This window comes from Caloenas nicobarica, chromosome 1, assembly GCF_036013445.1.
Source record: "Caloenas nicobarica isolate bCalNic1 chromosome 1, bCalNic1.hap1, whole genome shotgun sequence".
NCBI lineage: Eukaryota > Metazoa > Chordata > Aves > Columbiformes > Columbidae > Caloenas > Caloenas nicobarica.
In genome coordinates, this window is record NC_088245.1 from 191,613,650 (window position 1) to 191,634,375 (window position 20,726).

Here is a 20,726-nt window from a genome sequence, read left to right on the forward strand (position 1 = left end):
ATTACACAAGAACGTAGCTGTCCTCAAAAGACAGCTGAACTAATAACCTTAAAAAACCTTGCATGATGAATTCTTCTCAGGTGAATAAATACAAAATACATAAACCACAGCAAGACCAAGGAACGTTATTTCTACCTTCAATGAGTATAAACATTACAACACAGATCTCTTGATTTCATACCTCTGCAGATCTGGCTTTTGCCTGTTCAGAAGCTTTTCCCGGAGTGTGTATTACAAGCTTCCATTGTGTAAGCAACTGTAGCAGCAATTTCAGTGAAGTATCAAGAAGAGTATGATGCATATCATTCACTTCACGAAGCAGAAAATTAGTAAAACCAAAGAGTACATCCTCTCGCCAGTCCACAAAGTCAACAAGTAGACCCTGAAGAGAATTCTGTGCAATGTGTCGAAGTTCATCATCCATATGGATAGATAGCCTGTAAGTAAAAGTAAATGTCAGGTAATAAACATCTAAGGAGTGTTTATTGTGGTAAGGAACATATGTTCCTCCGTAACTTGACACTGATGGAAAATTCCCAATGACAATGATGCGTATCAGGGTTTCATTATTACTGACCACAATTAACATCCTTAACCTGCTTTTATACTGTAATCCTTGCTACAACAGTGCCTGAACATATTAATGGATCCAAAAGAAGTCTTTGTTCCACTCCTAAAAGACAGTATATTTAAAGTACATCATTTGGCAACTTTGCTGTCTCCCCGACCCAAGTATACTGTTATTTACACTTATAAAACAACTTCTATTTAGTTATGATAACAAAAAGCTTACAGGTAGATACATAATTTCATAATTTATGTATTTATTTTTTTACTTTCAGTATAAAACCCCAAAATATCACAATACCTCCACTGCTTAACAGTTAAAATGTATCTTTAGCCAAGAAGCAAATCACAGTTATTGTGATAAGATCTTCAAAAGAAATAAAAAGAAGCATTTGAATTAAAAAACTCCGTCATGTTTTAAACAACTTAATATAGGGGAATGGGAAAAACAGTCTCAGAACTTTCCATACTTTTAAAAACATATCGCAAACCCCCAAAGTCCTGAAAGATGGTGCAATTTTAGATCCCATTTTCAAATTTTATTTCCTTCTGTATTTGCATTGCGTTGAAGTTCTTTTCAACATAAAAATTCTATATAGTTTCTTTTGACACAAAATTTATCAAACCACGTCTGTGTTGGTAGCTTGGCAGAACTAAGTAAATTCAGATCATTGTGTTCTGCAATGTTTGGTTCATTGCCTTTATGATGCATTTTGGTTTTATTACTCATGAGACTGTAATTTTCCGTAGTGTGTTAGAACTTATTTCCAAAGCACTTTATCTACATTTAATCTACATAGTTGAAAACGAGGCCTCATTATAAAGAAATGGAGAGAAGGCTACGAAAGAAAAGCTAAACAGCCAAATGGAGTGGAACCAAATTCCATTCTGTTGGAAGTGTATGATCAGATGTGGCTCATAACGAATTTGGTTCATTACAGCTGCCTAACTCGGAGGCAGGGGACACTTCAATTAAGTCAAAGGAAAGTGATTGCCATGAAACTTCACCCATGGTGAATATGACTCCAAAAATAACTGTTACGCTTTAATAACCATGTGACTTTCTATATAAATTTGGAAACACAGTATTTTGTTGTGCTAAGAAAGGACCATTTTTGTCTCCTCTTTGGAATGCCAAAACCAGAAAAACAAGCAAAACCCCTGAGACTATGATTAAGTCATCCATGAAATGACTTTCACAATGACATAAAGTAATAATGGAAAAGAGGATACAAAAGACATACATCTCTAAGCCTAAGTCGCTGTGCAATGGCATTATCAAATGAGATGAAATTCCAATTGAGCATAAGAATCCATCTGTGTATTACCATGATATGATAGGCAGCTTGAGGAAGCAAGTACGTGTTTGGTTTTTTGCACTTGTTTCAATTAAATTTAAGACCTACTTGGGAATTTTTAATGAATGGTTTCCGTGGGCAGTGAAAGGGCAAAGGGTACAGTATATACTTGACATCTGCTTTATGGCTTATAATTTCAATACAGCTGTCCTGGTAGAAAGTCTAGCTGCTGAGTTACAGACTCCTTCTGGAAACTGCCAAAAGACACATCTGTCATGAGGCTGAAAAATTCAAACCAAACTGTGAATAAAAGAACCCATTAACCCAATTATGTTATTTTATCTTTAGTGGAAATAAAATATTTAACAGTTTTCCATCCCAACAACATGGCCCCACATAAATCCCTGGCAGAACAGCTTCTTGACTTCTTTTCAAAACCAGAGAGGAGCTGAAACCTGACCTCTTCAAAGTTTTTTATCCTTGTATTGATTTTAGTCTCTGACCCAGCAAAGACACAATACTGTAATGCAGTGTTCTCTAGAACAGCAAAGACTTACCTCATGGGACTACTTTTGCATAATTGGAAGAAACAGTCAATCTGGACCCAAGTAAACATGGCACAGTCTAGAGAGTGTAGAAGTAGCTCTGGTGCTGGGATAGTCTGAAGACTTAGATTAAGAGTAGGCCAGGCATTAAGTCCTTCAACAGTTTATTACTTTCTTCTCTGAAGCTATATTGTTGCAGACTGTTTTCAATCCATGCTATCCCAGACTAAATAGACCTAATTCGTTCAACCCACTGATCTTTCTTTCTCTTGTTTTCTGCTCAGTCTGTTCTTCAACTGCAATGCCCCATCTCGGACACTGTTCTCCAAATCAGGCATCCTTGATACTGACTAAACCAGAAGAACTTTTTCAAAAATCTTTTAGACATTTCAATTTATACATGTAAATAAGTTTTGCCTCTTCATAGGAACATCACTTTTTTGTGTGTGTTCAACGCATTATTTCAACACCACGCTACACATCTCCTGAACCATGATCTGCCCATTAACTGCTTTCCAACCTATTATGCATCCACTTACTTTTACATAAATTTTATTTGCTTAGATTTGAGAATCTAATTTAAAACAGTATCAATGTCTCAAAGAGTCTGTAGCATGAGTGTAGGAGGTGAGAACAGCTTCCCAGAGGTCCCTTTGTTGGGGAAAGCCTGAGCATGTAATTGCTTCTGAAGTTGCTCTAGAGATGCTGTCCTTAGCTCCTCTGGATGTCTCACTTCTCACAGTCAGAGTCACATAACCCAGCACACCTACTGCTTGCGTTGTCCCAGCACAGAAATTACCCAAGAAATGCTTGCAAACTGTTTGCGGCTAAAGAATCACACTGACTTTTTCTGCATGAAGTTTGATGATAGCATAAAGATAGACCAGTGGTTATATTGACAGTTATGAGACATAAAGAGAGAAGCACCAATTTGGGAGGAACTCTGCATTAGTCTCCAAACTTTCTTAAGAGTAGTGATGGGTCTGACCTGGACAATGCTCTGTGATTGAAGAGCTGCGACCAGAATGGATATGTGCTTTCTACCAGCTCAGTTAAGGCCACTACTTAGGATACAAAGCTAGTTAAAATATTTAATTAAAGGAAAACATGTCCTTTTACATTTTCCTTATGCAGAATTGATGTTACTATTTAATATGGTATCTGTATAATTTGATAATGCAATGACTTAAAACAACCCACAAGTGACTGATAGCAGAGGATGTAACCACAACAAAATCAAGCTGGCTATGCACCACAGCACGCCTCCCTTGGCTGCAATTTTGGCTTGTTTGGGTGTCTGCAGAATTAATTGTTTCACTGTTTTAGCAGATCACTGGGAGTTGGGTGTTCATAGAGCAGAAAACACCTGCTGTTGCTGTAACCCTCCGACTCCCACACCTGCCATTCCTCTCAGATGTTTCACAAGCTAGAATAGAGTGGTCAAGACTGCTTTGTCACAGTTACCTGAGAGCAATACGCTGCAAGGGCCCTGTGGCTTGATTTACCACCATAATCCACTCACATAAATAATGCATGCGGGAACTGAAATGTAACAGACTTTTCTGCACTGACCAATACCTGTTATTGTAATTATTTGCAGTAAGTCACTGATTTGACATCCTGAAACCTAAGCTGTCTTAGCAGTCGTTTTCTCCAGTGAAGTGAAGTCTACCTGGATAAATTCAATGGACCCCAAGCAGGGAGGATATGAAATTTAAACTTACCCTTTCCTTTTTATAAATGTTAAAAATATTTGGAAATATAGCACACTCTATCAAAAAGGCATTTGGGAATTATAAATCAAAACTAAACAGGTTTCTCCACATTTTTCCACAACACAGAAAAGATGTTCTCTCCTATTAAAATGCTGTCGTGGTTTAAAAAGGCAATAAATGGTGAATATCATGAAGAATGGTGAATATCATGAAGAATGGTGAATATCATGAAAAATAGTGAATATTATGAAGAACAGTGTATCATGTAATCTACATACTGACGGAAGAGAGTTCTGGATGACATTATCTACTCTCTTATAAGATTATGAGTCTATAATATAAACACAATGCCCGTAAAAAGATGCTAGGACCTCTGTGTCTTATGCAACAATATCAGATTACTTCTTATAAGCATATGATTCTTTTTAAGAAATGGTTACTCATCCTGTGGCTCAGTTTTTCACTCTGTTCCCCTTGAGAAGTCATTTAATGCTCAAACAGCTTACCTTGCCAGCAAGTCGATCAACTCAAGTTTTGACATTCCATCAGGAAGCAATCGAGGAATAGCAGCAACACATGTTCTGAACAAATCAATTTTCGGTTTTCTTTCACCACTGAAAAATTAAACAAGAATTTTGACTAAGCTGAACAAGTAACTGTGTTAAATGAACCACCTACAGTTTTTCAGAATAGGGCTGGACATAATGGAGTGCCAGAGGCCTAGTAAGAACATCAGGACAGAAAGCTAGACCCTATACATGAAATAAAAAGGAAACATGAATAAATGCTGCAATTGATTAAATGGTTCCAGTTCTGGGACTTTTCATGCATTGTAACTACACGGTACTTGAAAAATCAATTATTACTGACTCATTTGTTTCTCTCTGAGAGGAACGGGCAAATGTATCAAGATGGAATTATAATGTAAGAGGCTTCCTTCATCAAGACCAAGCTTCGGATGAGGCAATGAGGAAAAAGCTGGTGTGTCCCGCATCACACAACAGCTATATTACACCAGTTGTGTAAAGCAAATAGCAGATATGTAAGAAGCCCAAATAACACAACTGAAGATACAGACAGTTGCCCTCAACAGGGCACAGATCTCTGGAAATCGCACACCACATGTTATTACGCTGAAAAAGAAGCATAATTTAGAGGTAGGTATGGCCAGAGAGTTTCTGTTGATCCTTGCCTGAGATAGCAGCACTTCGGCAACCATTATCCACTAAAATAAGCTTTAGCAGCCCCAAGGCTGCTCTAATCTGTGGAACCGCTCAGCTGCTACCTAACGGCCTGGGAACATGGTTGAGTCCAATGCTCAGCATGAACCAAAAACCAAGTTAGGACTCCTTAAGTCTTCTAAAAGTAGCTCAAGTTTCAGCTGCTGATTATTTTCACAACAGATGCAGTTGTTTTCTGATTTGTTTTCATTTTTTTTTTTTTTTTAAGAATGCAGATGACCTATTATTTGACGATTGAGCACAGAGGAAATAACCAAAGCATAACATCATTTCAAACTGTATAGTCTTTCCCACAGTATTACTAATTATTAGCCTGTAATGTGCTTTGGAGCAATCAAAAGAACAAGGTCCTATTTAGGGACCCTACTACACACATGCAGAGAAAGACTATTCCTGTTTTAATGCTTCTGATTGAACTACAAAAGAATGGGGGGAAGAGAGAGACACCAAGAAGGACTGTAAGCTACTAAACACCACACTGAAATTCAGTGACAAAAAGAAAATGAAACAAGTTTTCCTGCACCCCAGTCCAATGGCCTGCTTATTACATTTCTCTGCCTTTCCACCCAACAGAATAAATTGCATTTGGATACCATACTTCCGTGTTCAGTCACGGAGAAAGACTGAATGTAATACCATCACACAAGCCTAAAATAAGATTTACAGAGTAACACTGAGCATTCACTGAAATAATGACTGGAGAAAAGGCATAAACTGACACTAGGCTTACTTAATTTGAAGAGTAAAGACAGAGTTTTAGTGAATGCTATTCTTTCTCTTAACACTCTATACACTTATCAGCTTGAATATGTATTACATTAATAAAATAATACGATTATATAATTTTAATCTACTGACTTAAATTTTACCGCGAGGGGAAAGTATTTTCACAATGAATTGTCTCTATCTCATTGTACCTGTATCCTAGCAGACAGAACTTGAAAGAAGGTGTCAGCAATTGGCTTGAAAAATAGTAAAATACAACATCTTATCAGAGAACTTGGTCATAAACTTTGAACTATTATTGCTAATGTAAAGACTAGTTGCATTAATAACTATTGCAAAATACTGTATTTTTGTAGTTGTAAACAGTAAAGTGAAATCAGTAATTTTATCTGCAGGCAAGCCAATGCGTCTTCCTTGCTGACTTGAAGCAGAAAGTGAACTTTGCAGAGTTTCCTTATTATCTGTTTGTGGCAAGGGTAAACAGTTCATGCATTTAAAATGGAGGCAAGTAAAATAATAGTCTGAAAGGAAACTGTTATGAAGACAAATGAGTGATTATTTATAAATGTAAAATGTGTGGCTGTTCTGTGGCTTATCAGCTGCTCAGAAGACTAGCCGGAGAAGATCCAAACCTAAAGGTTCAAGTCCCCAGCTCATCCGAGCTACCAGGCACAGCACGTGAAGCGTCCGGCAAGGGGGGGTTCACAGAGCCCTTTCCTCATCTCTGGCTGAGCCAGGATCCAAGCAGACGAGCTCTGGATGAACACACCGACAGCCATCCTCACCTGGAAGCTCGTGTTTCCATACCAGCGGTATCAGATTTTAGTTAGGTATTGTCAGCAAAAATCTTCGAAGTACTTGCAAGAATAGGTTTGTATGTTAGAAAAATGGATGCTCTATTCTGACTAGATGTTGGAAATAGTTACAACCAGTATTCAAATTCATATCCCAGTGGAGGATGAAAAGGATGCTCCTTAGTCAGGATTTGAGTAAGACTCATCAGAGTGGCATTTACTACTTCAACAATAAATGCTTCAAGGATCAGTCATTAAATACAGAAGCATGTCTGACACTGCCAAAGAAAATTCCAGAATCTGTATACTTTAAAATATTATGACAATTCATTGCCTAGCTACTTCCCTCTGACTCTTATTTGTTATTAAAAATATGATTACGATATTCAGTTTATACAATAAAATTAACTATATGTAAATATGACTAAAGCCGTAACTTTAAAATACAGATAAATTTAGTGTTGTATCTATGTATTAAAGCCCGTAAGAACTCAAAGCAACTACGTAGCTCTAGTGAAGTATGAATTTCTGTGAATAAAATGATAAGCAATTACATAAAAACAATACATAGACTTTTCCATTTATGCACAATTAAGTTTTTAAAAGGGACATTTTAAATGCTGATAGTAACAGGTAATGATGGTTTTCATGAGTTCACATGATTTTAGATCAACAAATAATTAAGCGTCCCAGAAAGTTTTTTTCCGTGGAGGAACAAGTTAAAATGTGTTCTAATGTGTTTTTTCTTTCAAGTATGTATATTATGTTACAGCCCATTTGGATATAATGTACAACAGAAAAATACAGTAACTTACATGTCTAGATCTTCCAACTTTAAAACCTTTATGTCTGACAAAAATGACTACTAAACCATAAGACTTCCTGAAATTTAAAACTCTTTTAAGTCTATTTGTTCCCTGCCTCTAAAAATAAAGAACGCTTTTTTGATGCTGAGAAACCATAGAAAGAACATTTATAGCTAAGGTTAAGTACACTTCTTATCCAAGTGCTCAAGGTTTCACCATCCAATTATCTCTTGGGAATAAAATGTGAGTTTCAAAACTCACTTTCTCTCTTGCAAAAGCCTGGATACCCAAAATGGTTGTGAAAGCTGTGAGTACTGAGCAGTATACTGGGTAGTACTATAAGAAAAAAATGAAATATTATCTGATAGTAACACTGGCATTTAATATATATAAAGTAAGACAATGCTAAAGACACAAAGAGCTTACAATCTCATCTGCACAGTGACAGCAACAAACAAGGGCAGAGGAATGACATTAAAACATAAAGAGTATATCAGGTGTAAAAGGTAGTTGACTTTGGTCAGTCATTGCAGTCTATCTATCACTCATGGTACTTTTAACAAGTTGTCTTTTTTTTTTTGGACAGTATATGGAAAAAAAAATGAACAGATCAATGTCCTCTTTGTTATACCTCAAACTTTTTTCCAGGGGTTGTTTCTCTTCTAGTATAACTACTGAGTCCATTCCTTTAACAGGAAAGAAATGCAAGGTCTCCTTACAGCTGGATCTCTGCAATCTCTGCTCTCTGCGTGTCAAATGATGTCTCTGTGTCTCTACAGCCTACCAGATATCCATCTCACTAGAGCTCTCTCTAGGAAACTTCCCTCATTAATAATTTTGGATGAGAGTGTAAAGTGCTGCTGCTCCACGCTGCTTGAGATGTACTGGTTTGATTCTGTTCCAGTGGGGTACTCCTTCAATCCAAGACTCTTATCACAAAATAACTTGGGTTTTTAATTAAGATTTGATTTTGATTACAGGCATGAATAGTAATGGGATTTTTGAAAGATTATCACTAATAGGGATTTACAGAATTTGATGCTCTTATTTTGAAGTTCAGTGATGCAAATACACCCTGGAACAGCGTACTGAGCATAGCCTCACAGATTTTCCACTCTGATTTTTCAACTTCTGCCATTTAAATATTCATAGGGATTCACATGTGATTTTGGGTACATCGAGAGCATCAGTTCAATTCCAAACACTGCAACATGCAAAGAGGTAGAATCAACTTGTCACAAACAGTTTTTCAAAGTATATACTAACTAGGCAAAACGTTTCTGTTTCTTGCCGTTTCTCTGATGACTCATAATAGACAGAAATAGAGCAAAAGTTTTGAAACTACATCTCAATATTTTATGGGATTTACTGTTCTTTAGCACTCACGTAATCATGTCTTCAGGTTCTTTGTTAAGCATCTGGATGTTGGTCAGCATCATGCACCGCCCCACTTCCTTGTCAAGATGTCTGAGAATGTTGTCCACGGCTTTTCTTACTTGAGAATAATATAATGACATACCTGCAATAATATGCATTCTTGTATAATTTGGGATATTTACAGACACATATATTTCGAAAAAGAAAGTTGCTTACTCATGCTGTGCTGCATGAATTAAGAAAAATGCTTTCCTAACAAGATAGCATATTCCACTAGTAAGGATATCCTGATCCAGAGATGGAATACGTTGCCCTTTCCAAAAAGAATGCTATTGTATTTAAAAATTGCCCAAGTTATCTATCTATCTATCTATCTATCTATCTATCTATCTATCTATCTATCTATCTCTCTATATATATGTGTGTGGAGATATATATATACACACACACATACGTATTTTTCCTGGAGAAAAAAATTAAAAATACCTAGTCAAAATATGTCCCTACATAGTCAAATGAAGCCACACAGTTTGCCAAGTTATATAATGCATTTAGTGACTTTTCATGACAGAAGTAAAAGCTCTGATCCAGTAGCAAGGTTTAAAATCTACGGGCAAAGAGAAAAAAAGGAATCTGAATGAGCTCTCCTAAAACGTATTTGGTATGGAAATTAATGGCATGACATTTTAGGTGAAAAACAATATCAGACACAAAGCTTTACAGCAGCTGATGGACAACAAATAATTTTAAAAGAAAACCTGAATTAACTCTTTTTCTATATTCATCAAATGCTACAATTTTAATTTTCTTAATGAAATTGTATGTATTAACACTCAAAAAATATTTTTAGCCATCTATTCTCTGGTCAATTCTTTTCTTATTTGATAAAGACAATGTAAGCTTAGGATTTCAAAATGACATCAATTTTCAGATCTGAGATGATCGAAAACAATGGCAGAGTAGAAGGCAAAATAAAATTTAGGAATTACTTAGCTTAATCTTACATGTTATACATGGAAACTAGAAAATTGTATCATAAAATAGAGAAGAAATTGCTAATAAAATAGAGAAGAAATTGCTAATGAAATATAAGAATTCAATAGTGCAAACATTCATTATCAAATGCATGAGAAGTAACCAAAAGGAACCGAATTAGTGACAGGACTAATTATTGTACTTGTACATTTCAACAGCAGTGAGACTTAAATATTGCTTATATTCTTGATATTACTACAATGATGAAGCAACAGCACAAGTCTCTGCCACTAGTGTAGAAATATGTAAACTTTGTTTCATTCACTTAACGTTGGGGACTTAATAAGTGCTAAGGTGAGTAGCCAAATTTTATTTTTTGCCAGCAAAAACAGACACCTTCAAGGCACGGTACAGAAGCTCTTTTCCTGCAGCACAGGATTCTCTTTCTACATTGACTATGAAGGAAGCCCATTTACCTTAATGGTGTTTTTAACTCAGGCACTTCAGTCCAGCTTTATTTTACATTTAAAACTTCCTGCCACTTTGAAAGTTTCATTTGGTCTGAGATACTGCAATTAAAATAAGGATATCAAAGGAATCTTTGCTGGTTTTCAAAGCTGGTACATTTTCTGAGCACAGGCACTGCTTCTAATAAGATGAATATCCATGAATAAACACAGCTATTCAGCACTGGAAGAAGCTAATACTTATCTGTCTTTATACTTAAACCCACAGAACACAGGGTTGCTACCACTTGAGGAGCACCACTGAGGACTTTTCCTGAAAGTAATTTAAAAAAAAAAGCAGTATTTGTCAAGCTAAACCATGTGTTTCATTAGAATGAACAAGAAAGTAAATGTTTACAATAAAGAAATCAATTGAATATGTAACAGTGGTAAATTATTCTGCTCAGGTACTGAAGACTCTGTCACATTCATTCTCATCCAAGTTTCTATATTATCCATTCTCTTACTGACCTATCATTTTAGCTTCTTCCTCTGTAAGAGTTTTGCTCAAATACGTTTTCTTCACTCTGAGAGTATTTCCAGAGGGAAGGACGGCTCCAGTCACTGGCATTGGAGGTTCACCATCTTTTTGCTGCAAGCTATCAGCAATTACCAGGAAAGCTCTCAGACCAATATTCATTCTCTGTAAAGTTCAAAAGATGAGTGAGTATCATCATCAAATAATCCTATTCTACTCATACTCTTCAATTGCTTTGAAAATTTGAGGATGTACTTGCCAGCATTTTTTCTGTATCCCTGCTACATTGACTAGTCTGATCTATTTTACAAAAAATGCCCACGAAATAAATTGTGAATTCCTATCTGCACTATGAGCACTGCTCTCCCCCCCCCAAACTTTATTTCTAAGTATTTTCATTAGTGTATTATCTCTTCATCTTCAGGCCAAAACACGTGGATTTGACCTTGAGTTTAGCGACACATCTTAACTGGACCTTCAGATAAACACAAATGTCCTACATGGTCATTATCAAAAAAGATCAACAACTGTCTCGAAAGGCCCCAGGATTGACCACACTGTGTGAAAAGTCTGGATTGGTGCTCAGCGCTGCAACTGCAATGCGAAAACACCAGGAAGATGAGGTTAAGTGACCCGAATGTCTTCAGGGAATTCACCAGAGAAAAACTTGCAGCCCTTGCATTGCAACAACTGAAAGACCAAAATGTTTTCCATTTCCCAGGAACAGCTTCCAAAACCTCACGGGCTCTCCTACTTACAGTCTCTCAGAGGTGCATTTACATAGATTACGGGTGGGGTTTTTTAGAGCGCTGAAGGCTACGTACATCAAAAAGTAGCCCAATTTTTTCATTGTTTTCTGACTTACATTGTTAGAGAAACAGTAAAATTGCAGATGTTGATTCATCAAGAAGCCAAGGACTATGTCCATGCCCTGTGAGTTTGGCTTCATGCAATGCTAATACACAACGTCCTTTGCAGGACCAGCTGCAGTGAATTTGGCAGGTGACAACTCAGAACATGGTGGGGGCTGCCTGCTCAGGAATTCTCTTTCATTTTTCTTTATGCTGCTGAAGAAAGATGAAAGCTGTGCTCAAAGTAAAGCTTGCTTTTCACCTCTGCTGCTTTTGACAGTAAAAAGTTTAATTTACTTTTCCAAATATTTTTGTATCAAATATAACAAAGGTAACTCATCCTATTTTCACATTTTAGTGAACATGACTGTTTAATACTGCAAGATTACTATGGACATATTTTACAAGATTATCACAAATGCTTTTTATTTTCCATGTGTTTATTCTTAATTTTCAAATTAAAATATTTTCAAAATTATAAGCAAGTATTTTCTAGGGAATTTTTCATTATTTTACCACTGGTTTTTTTAAACATTTTTCAAATTTCTGATTGTTTTCTCTAGGGAATGTACTAGGAAGCTGACTCATGACACTAACGCTAGTGGAGCTTTACCAGTCAGAGTGGTAATACTTTATTAGAAGTTTTTTTTTTATCATCCTCAGTTCTTCTTGCATCATGCACTTTTTTCAGTAAAACTGTTTTGAAAAATATTGAAATTGTTGTGGAAAATGTGGAATGCCTCACATTTGATAATCTTCACTGAGGGAACATGAAATAGGCATAAACAATGTGACATTTCACAGGTCAAAGTCCACCGATGTATTTTACCAATAAATAAAGTTCAAGATTTGGCGTAAAAACTGGACAAAGGGGAAAGCATGCTTAGAATGTAACCAGAAAGTAAATGTATAATAGCACAATACAATATATACTAACTAAAAAACATTGCAGATGCACATCATACCTCAGGGTTGAGACTGAAAGCTTTTGCTGGTTTTCCAACACAGAGGAAGTCAAAGATAATTTCTTTCATTGCAAAATCCAAACGTTCCTAAAATAGTAAAAATATTGCAAATCATTAAGCTGCTCACTTCTGCTACTTATTTTCTTTAGGGCAACAGAATGCTGAAAACCAGTTTAATCAGGATTTATTTAAATGTACGGAAAGAAAGATTTTCAGAAGCACGCAGAACATATTGTCAGGTCTAAGCTTTCAACACTGCTGTATGTTGACAAATTCAAAAATTTATAGCATTTAAATATAAAATGATCCATTTTGGAAATAAAGCTTTTAATTATTTAATTTAAACTGTGGTAATTATGGTACTAACATAGTATTTTATATAAAAGGAGCTTGTTCACAGATGGCGCAGTTCATGGAGGTTTTTAAGCATCTGTTTAATTAATTCCGATTCAAAGACTTTAAGTATGTGCTTAAGTGCTTTGCTCAATGGGAATGTTTTCTGAATTTAAGTAATAAAAGAGATGAAACTTCCAGCGCTGCAGGTTAGTTGATTTTAGCAATTCCCATTTGAACTGATGAAAACTAAATGTGTCAAGTACATGCTGAGCGTGGTTTTCCTCTGACTTGCTGCTTTAAAAGCAGTGCAACTCCCTGTTCCATACGGTCAGAATTATTTGGTATCAGAACAAAACGTGGTTTACTATTTTGAACTTTACTGACAGTCAGAGCCTGTCAACAAATGCATTTTCTGACTTGCTGGCGATTCCAAAAACTGACAAAAAATACATTTGAGTTGAAGTGAATATATTTTTATTCATTTTCAGTGGAATAAAGTTAATCAAAACCTCTTGTTCAAAAGAAGTCTGCCCCAGCTCCATCTATAATTTTATCATTGCCTAGAAGAAAGATATTGACAATGGGGCTACAAAAAAACAGAAAATAGAAGTTTACTTATTTGTTAATTTTTTTATTAGGAAAACAAGTTATTCATTAAGTGAAAAGACACATGCCTGTTTCTCCCATACCTGTGCAATAAACTGTATTATCTTCACAAAGATGTTTAGAGGCATATCTCTTGGCACAACACCACGGGACCCTTTTGGGAAAAGTGTTGTGACAATAGTAATAAGTCGACTGTAAAAGAAGGAAAAAAGCATTAGACATTTCTGGACCTTGCAGACCTTCACCTGCCACGGAACTTAAGCTGGAAATCCTACTCCATTTAGAAAGACTAGAATGTATTTCCTTTGAAATGAAAATGCAATGGTGTATCTTGTTCTGACCCATTGCTACCAATTAAATGTAATTATTTTATTTCATTACTATAAGTAATAATCAATGTCAATGACATGCCACTACAAAAATATTTCTAACTCTAACCAGGCAAAGACTGATTTTTATTTCTTTCAAAAACAGAAACATTTTATACAGTAATTTTAGTAGGTAGGAGAATAACTGATGGTGCCACAGAAGGGAATATTTTGTTGTGCACAGTTGAGTTTTTTATTTCACAACGGGAATAGGTTCAATTCAAAGGAGTTCAGGAGAACTATAAAATGTCTTCACTGGCAACATCCACGCTACAAGGCCTGATTATCATTACAAATACAGCATCTTACCTTTGGGTAGCTGTGTTGCTTTCACATTTAATTCTGATCATGTAAACCCACAGTAGTCTGTACAGAGATTCCAGTGCAACTCGAGCCATTTTTGGGTCCTTATTCTAGATAAGTACATAATGTAAGAATAAACCTCAGGTACAAACTAGAAAGGAAGTTCTGCACTTAATAGACATTAAGGTTCAGAGTTTTCATAATGACACTACAAAAGATACAACCTCTGTGCCCAGTGCACCACTCCTGTGGCAGCAAGATGCTTATGCATCTGACCTACCTCCCCTTGTGTTCCTTAAGTCGCGGAAAAACCCAAGTATCAAGTTAGTTAAATTAGACACATGTTGTAATTTAAAACCTTTATTTGAAAACCACCTCAATTTGACTCTGAAAAGAAAACCTAATCTTCAGTTGACTATGTCAATTCAAAAGCTGCTGCCCTATGGAGGAGACCTGGTACAAAGACCACAACAGATAAATAAATGTACTGCACATATTCAAAAGTGAAAGGACAAAAATCTGTGGATGCTTAGGTTGGTCTGATTAACATGGCATCTGGGATCAGCTGGACTGAATTGGATTATCTGTCTCAATTGCTGTTTATTTTTAGAAACTTTTGAACTAGTACAAGATTGTCTGCAGATTTCTGTTTCTGTGGTAGTTTTAAGGGTTTTCTGAGTAGGGTGCAAGTATACGTAGTTCAACCAGATGGTCTCCCATGTGTTGGGCCATCCTCTGGGTTAAACTTTGAAAGAGTCCACTACACTTTGACCTGAGATAAGATTTGCCTGGCCCACAGTGTGAATCTCCATGGCAAAGAGCAGAATTTTTGTCTGCAAACAAATGTTGAGTCACAGATCAAAGACAGTGGTTTGATCAAAGAAACTGCAACCAATGCCATCAATAATTCTTGAATGTTTATTGGTCCAGGTCCTGCAAAATGGAAGGGAGACAACCTGGCAATGATATAGGATATGGCTCCAACTTCCAACGTGCCATCTGTCACAAGCCTAGGAATACGAACGCATCCTTGGGTTGCAACTTCCATTTAACTCCTTGACAACACATTTTATGCAATAAAGCTTTATATGGAACAGATAATTGAAAATCCTTTTCATAGAATCATAGAATCATTTTGGTTGAAAGACACCCTCAAGATCATCAGGTCCTACCATCAACCTAACACTGGCACTAAGCCATATCCCTATTTTTGTTTATTATGGCAGAATGCAATGGTTGTAGCATGTGATTAGAATAAGTAGTAAAAGGAATTACAAAGTTTACGTGGCCTATTAATCTTTACAGGATTTTAAAACCATAATATTTGTTACAATCAATTTGTTTAATAACCTGTTTACTTTCAATCCATTTTTCACCAGGTATCACCCTGTCTGTCCTTGTAAATTGCAGTCCTAAGAATTTGATTTCTTCAACAGTTGATGGAGTATCTTTATCAATGTTTATTCTCATCCCAAAGCTTTCAAGAAAACACCAGACACTGTGGCTGAGTTATCGTAACAAGAGCTTGTGTGGCAGAGGAAGAAATCATCCCTATAAGCAAAAGTCCAAATATTACAGCGGTGAGATAGTTCAGCTGTGAACACAGTTAAGACGAGATGGAGGAGAAAAGGGCTGAGACAGATACCATTGAAGATTTCAAAAAACATAATAGTACACCAGCTTTCCATGAGAAACAGCAAACTGCACAGCAGAAGCAGGATTGAAAAGAAGATGATAAAAAGCCTGAGAAATATCCATGGAAATCATGGGCATGTCCATGGGCAAGATCCATGCAAGTGCATGGTGGCTGGGTGCCCAGTACTTTGAGAAGCACATAGCGTGTCTCCCTTCGGAAAACTGAGAGAAGTCCACCTCCAGTTGAGTCTCTTTACTATTTTGAGGGTTTTTGTCAACAAGAAAAACCCAGCCAGCAACCCTATTAGGACAAGGAGTATTTGGCCTAATGTGTCTGACGTCTTCTTCACTTTCCCAGCAGGAATCGTTGGCGCTGGATGTGGTTCCTCTACCACTGCTGGCAGTGCCCAATTTGTTGAAGTTGATGTGGGCCTTTCGAACACAGGAGAAGTCGGCAACAGAACTCTGCCAGGATCTGCTCTGTTTCTTGATTGAAAACCACTGCTGGCCTTTATCCGTTGCTGCTCTTCTAGGAATTTCTTTTTCAATGCCTTGGCCTCTTCTGTGATTGGCAAGGGAGCAACCGGACTGCCAGGAGTGAGGCCCATTTTCTTTAATTCCTCCATTTCTGTTTTCCAATAATATGGCGTTAGGTCTGGCCCATTCAGGCCAAAGGGATATTGTGCTGGTACCCATGGATTCATTCCTGAGACAGGCATTGTTTGACCCATTCTTTGTAAACTAAGTTTTTCACCCTCAGCTCAAGTTGTACTGGAGCTTTCACCTTGTCCCATGTTGTTTGGGGACAAGGAATTATTGCTCCCACTGGAAAAATTTGCCTCTAAATGAAACACAGTGCTTTGACTCTCTGCTATATAGAACTCCTCCCTTGAATAGTTTTTTTTAAATAAAGTTTAGTTAATGATAAATGTTCCATTTCAAACCCAGGACACTTATTAACTTTTACATCTCTTTTAACAGGATAGCATGAAAAGCCCTTTGGCCAGAATTTGGCCAGAGTACAATATTTCCATGTCCTAGCAGGAGTCTCCTTTTATTAATTCAAGAGAATAGTTTGTTTCTGTAAGATCAGAGATTTGCCAGTTTATATTAAAATCAGATGTATTATTAGAATATAAACCTTCTAGCCTTTTCAGCATATGCTTGACCTTAATGGTTTTGGGAAGGAGATCGTGCTCTATGGGATGTGAAGGCTCGGAGAAACCTGATCCATTTTGTGGTTCATGGGAGCCCACACAAGATCATGAAGTCCCATAAACAGGCCTGGTGCGCACAATTCTCCTTCTAACTGAAGGATTTTCCCTTCTTGGTCATCTAGCTCTTCTTCCAGCTGCATGAGTTTGTGTTGGGCTTTGAGGTGTCAGTCTGACTGGTGAAGTGATTGCTTTGACGGTTGGGTCATCTCCTCCTCTGTACTGAGAAGGAATGCCCACCACATTCTTCGTTCAATCACATATTCAGCTACCTCACCTCCTCCCCAGACTAAAGATGGAATGTTCCACCACATTTATCTATGAGCCCTATGAATCAAAGTATACATCAACAAATTAGAGATGGCAAGGTGAATTCCAATTTCATTTTCAATTGGTAAGGTAGGAAGAACTTTACTTGTATTTTCTCTAATGATTTCAACCCAACTTTCACGAAAATCTTTATTCCCAGCTGGCTCCTCAGAGATCTTACACCTGTGGATGCCTTTTCTAAAGCTTGCATATCCTCATAGAAGTCCATAAAATTAATTGCAATAACAACATGTTTATTTTCTGAATCTCTTTGCAAATAAGGTTCTAATCCATCTTCAGCAAAAGTAAGTAATTCAGGCACAGGTGGAACATTTGAAGAACTATGAACATTTTGAAGAACTATTTTAACAGTAGGATCTATAAGAAGAGAGTCAATACAAATTGTTTCATTAAGACAGAGACAAAGTAAAACAAGAAAGCAACAGCAATAGAGGATGTCAAATATTCCTTGTTGATAAGCTTGGGAATTGAACTTTTGGAGAACAGGTTCCCTCCAAAGTTTGCCTCTGAGCTGAGAACGTGGTTGCATGTTCTACCTGTGCTGTTTGCAGAAGACTCCTGATCACTGGTTCATCAAGCGGCAGTTCAGAGGCCCTTCGTTTGAGCTGATTGCTTCACCGTGCTTCTCACATTGGCCTCTTCAGGTAGGCACAGGACCATCCTTTCATATGGATCCACTTTAAGTGTGGAATGGGACATTGTACAAGTAAAAGAAACACGGAGGAGCAGTAATGATAACAGCACATGTGTACTCAACAGTATGTGCCGGCCAGGAACCACAGCAGATTGGGGTGGACAGTTAGTCTTAAACTCCAAAGATCTAACAAATGGTAAATGAATGAGAATGGATACACGGAGGAAACAGCTTAAAATAGTTTATTTTTTTTTAATGCCACTTAGCAGAGTAAAACAGGCAACGGAATCAGTGTCCTGCAACTAGTTCCATTCTGATAAAGTAATCACAAATGCTTTGTTTGAGAATGTCTTTGTGAAAAAAAGCAAGTTAATATTGGGTCAGTTTTGGTATGTGGTTCAAGCTAACGACTTTCATCAACAATCTTGCCTGTTTCACAGCTCTTTAACTCAGGTTTGGTTTAAGTTAGAGAAACACTAGAAATTCAAACTAGGTACAAGAATACTTTTTTTAATTGGAAAAAAATCTGCACAGCTAAAGAACTTTTACTATTGGGAATAAAATTAGGTATGGAATCAGCCAATAACAACAATCCAGCACATCTACCTAAAACTGATTTCCAAGAGATCAGTAGTGCATATTCAAGTTCTAATACAATATTAAAACCAGAAGATACTAACCTTGAGATTGGATAGGCAGTTGTTGAGGAAAATATGCCATCTGTTTAAAAAGAACTGCTTCTGACTGACACAAAGTAGGCACGTTACCAAAGGGTACAAAGCCTAAACAAGAAATGAATGTCAATACCACATTATTTGCATGTCTACACAACATAAAAGTAACTTAACATAGCTACTGTAAACTTAAAGCTCTAATTCCACCATTTTTTGCAATACGTTAGCCAACATAAACACATTCTTAAGTAGTACAATTTAAAAGGAACCCTTCTCTAAAGCTGTTACAGATATGTTTTATGTATGAACTAAAACCAACCAAATGCCTACTTATAGCAGTATAATAAATCCAAAGATGGGCCACAATATTCCAGACTCACAGGGCTAATTTCTGTCAGTTAACTGAGAAATGATAGCAGGGAAATAACCAAACTTTATATAATAACATCAGGAACCACAGAGATCACAGAGATTTGTGAATGCTCAGATGTCTATTGCTCCTCAAAATCTGCAGTCACAATATTTACTGAGAGACATGTCAAACACCCTAAAGGATTGTGTTAAAATACAGGCAATGTCTGGATCTGCTGGTAGTTACATCTTGCAAAGTAAAAAATAAAAAGAAGGAAGGCAGAACATAGAAGTTCAAGTACTGGAACCTGGACTAGCTTACACAACGTACTTTTAGACAGAAAACGACACAAGACGAGTGTCCCCATCCTGCCTGGACAGTGAGTACACAGGTTCACAAAACACTGATCTTGGAAAAGAAGGTCCTGTTCAGACTCTAAGGAGTGTGCTTTCTTACTGGGAGCCTGAAAATATGCACTGCAGCTATTTCTGCCAACTGTTTGCCTTTCCCCTCCTCCTCCTCCTCCTTGCAATGTTTGTATTTCTAATCACACTCTCCCAAGAATCTATTCTATTTTGTCACTTTTAACTATGTAGCCTACAGTGTGGTATGTGTAGACAAGCAACGAAATGCTAAGCCCCAGCTGTGCAATTCTTTCTCAGGCACGTAGTATTGACTTTGGCAAGTACGGCAACCAGTTTGGGTAAGTTCTATGTTGTGTAAAAACTGTACAGCAAAGCTCGTACCCTGCTGCCGTTTCAACAATGTTTTATTAACTCGGCAGGGTGGAACAGAGCCACACAAACACAAACAGAGGGAAATGAGAAATCCATCCCGAGTCTCCCACTAATTCAAACCGGATCAGGCCTGTGCTCCAGGGGATGCTCTGACTCTCCCCTGGGAGCAGTGTGAGGGTGGCAGCGAGCACAGCACCCTCCTCCTGCAGCCCTCATGGCAGATTCACTTGTGCCAGTGACCAGCATCTGCCGGGAGCACTGGGAACTGGGAAGTCTTTTTGACTTTCCCATAGAACGAGTGAGGGCGAACGACAACTTTCTTTACTAAAAAGGCCCAAGACTTCCAAACGGATCAGCTAACACTGCAGCGCTGACGTGCGCTGACCCAGTTGGAGAGACAGACTGCTTAGGGCGGCCAGCGTCAAACTGACTCAGATCTTCATTTAATTCAGATCAACTCGTGCTTCCAAAAATACACTGCAGTGCCACTGTTCATCTCACAGGAAAAAAATGAAATAGGGAGCTGCACAGTAGCCAAGTTATGGATTTAAAAGGGCACGTATTATACATTTTTTTCTTCCTGCAATGTATTATTTAAGCCCCATGAAAGAATTGTTCCCACATGCCTCATTTGTTCTCGCTTGACAAGAAGTGAACTCTATTCTCTCTCCTCTCCTAATGTTTACACATAAC

The 20,726-nt window shown here is 37.2% G+C and overlaps 1 protein-coding gene across 5 annotated transcripts in view; it reads right to left on the reverse strand.

Moving 5' to 3' along the window:
* Nucleotides 1-20,726, reverse strand: part of FRY (FRY microtubule binding protein) — a 241,792-nt gene that overhangs the window by 85,307 nt on the left and 135,759 nt on the right. For all 5 annotated transcript variants that reach the window (XM_065627032.1, XM_065627031.1, XM_065627033.1 and 2 more), the window contains 8 exons: nucleotides 18,951-19,052; nucleotides 14,464-14,567; nucleotides 13,870-13,978; nucleotides 12,845-12,931; nucleotides 11,022-11,193; nucleotides 9,079-9,211; nucleotides 4,632-4,739; nucleotides 182-437 (listed from right to left, as the gene is read on the reverse strand). In XM_065627032.1, the coding sequence (XP_065483104.1) occupies nucleotides 182-437; nucleotides 4,632-4,739; nucleotides 9,079-9,211; nucleotides 11,022-11,193; nucleotides 12,845-12,931; nucleotides 13,870-13,978; nucleotides 14,464-14,567; nucleotides 18,951-19,052 (1,071 nt within the window). The remainder of the gene's footprint in view (nucleotides 1-181; nucleotides 438-4,631; nucleotides 4,740-9,078; nucleotides 9,212-11,021; nucleotides 11,194-12,844; nucleotides 12,932-13,869; nucleotides 13,979-14,463; nucleotides 14,568-18,950; nucleotides 19,053-20,726) is intronic.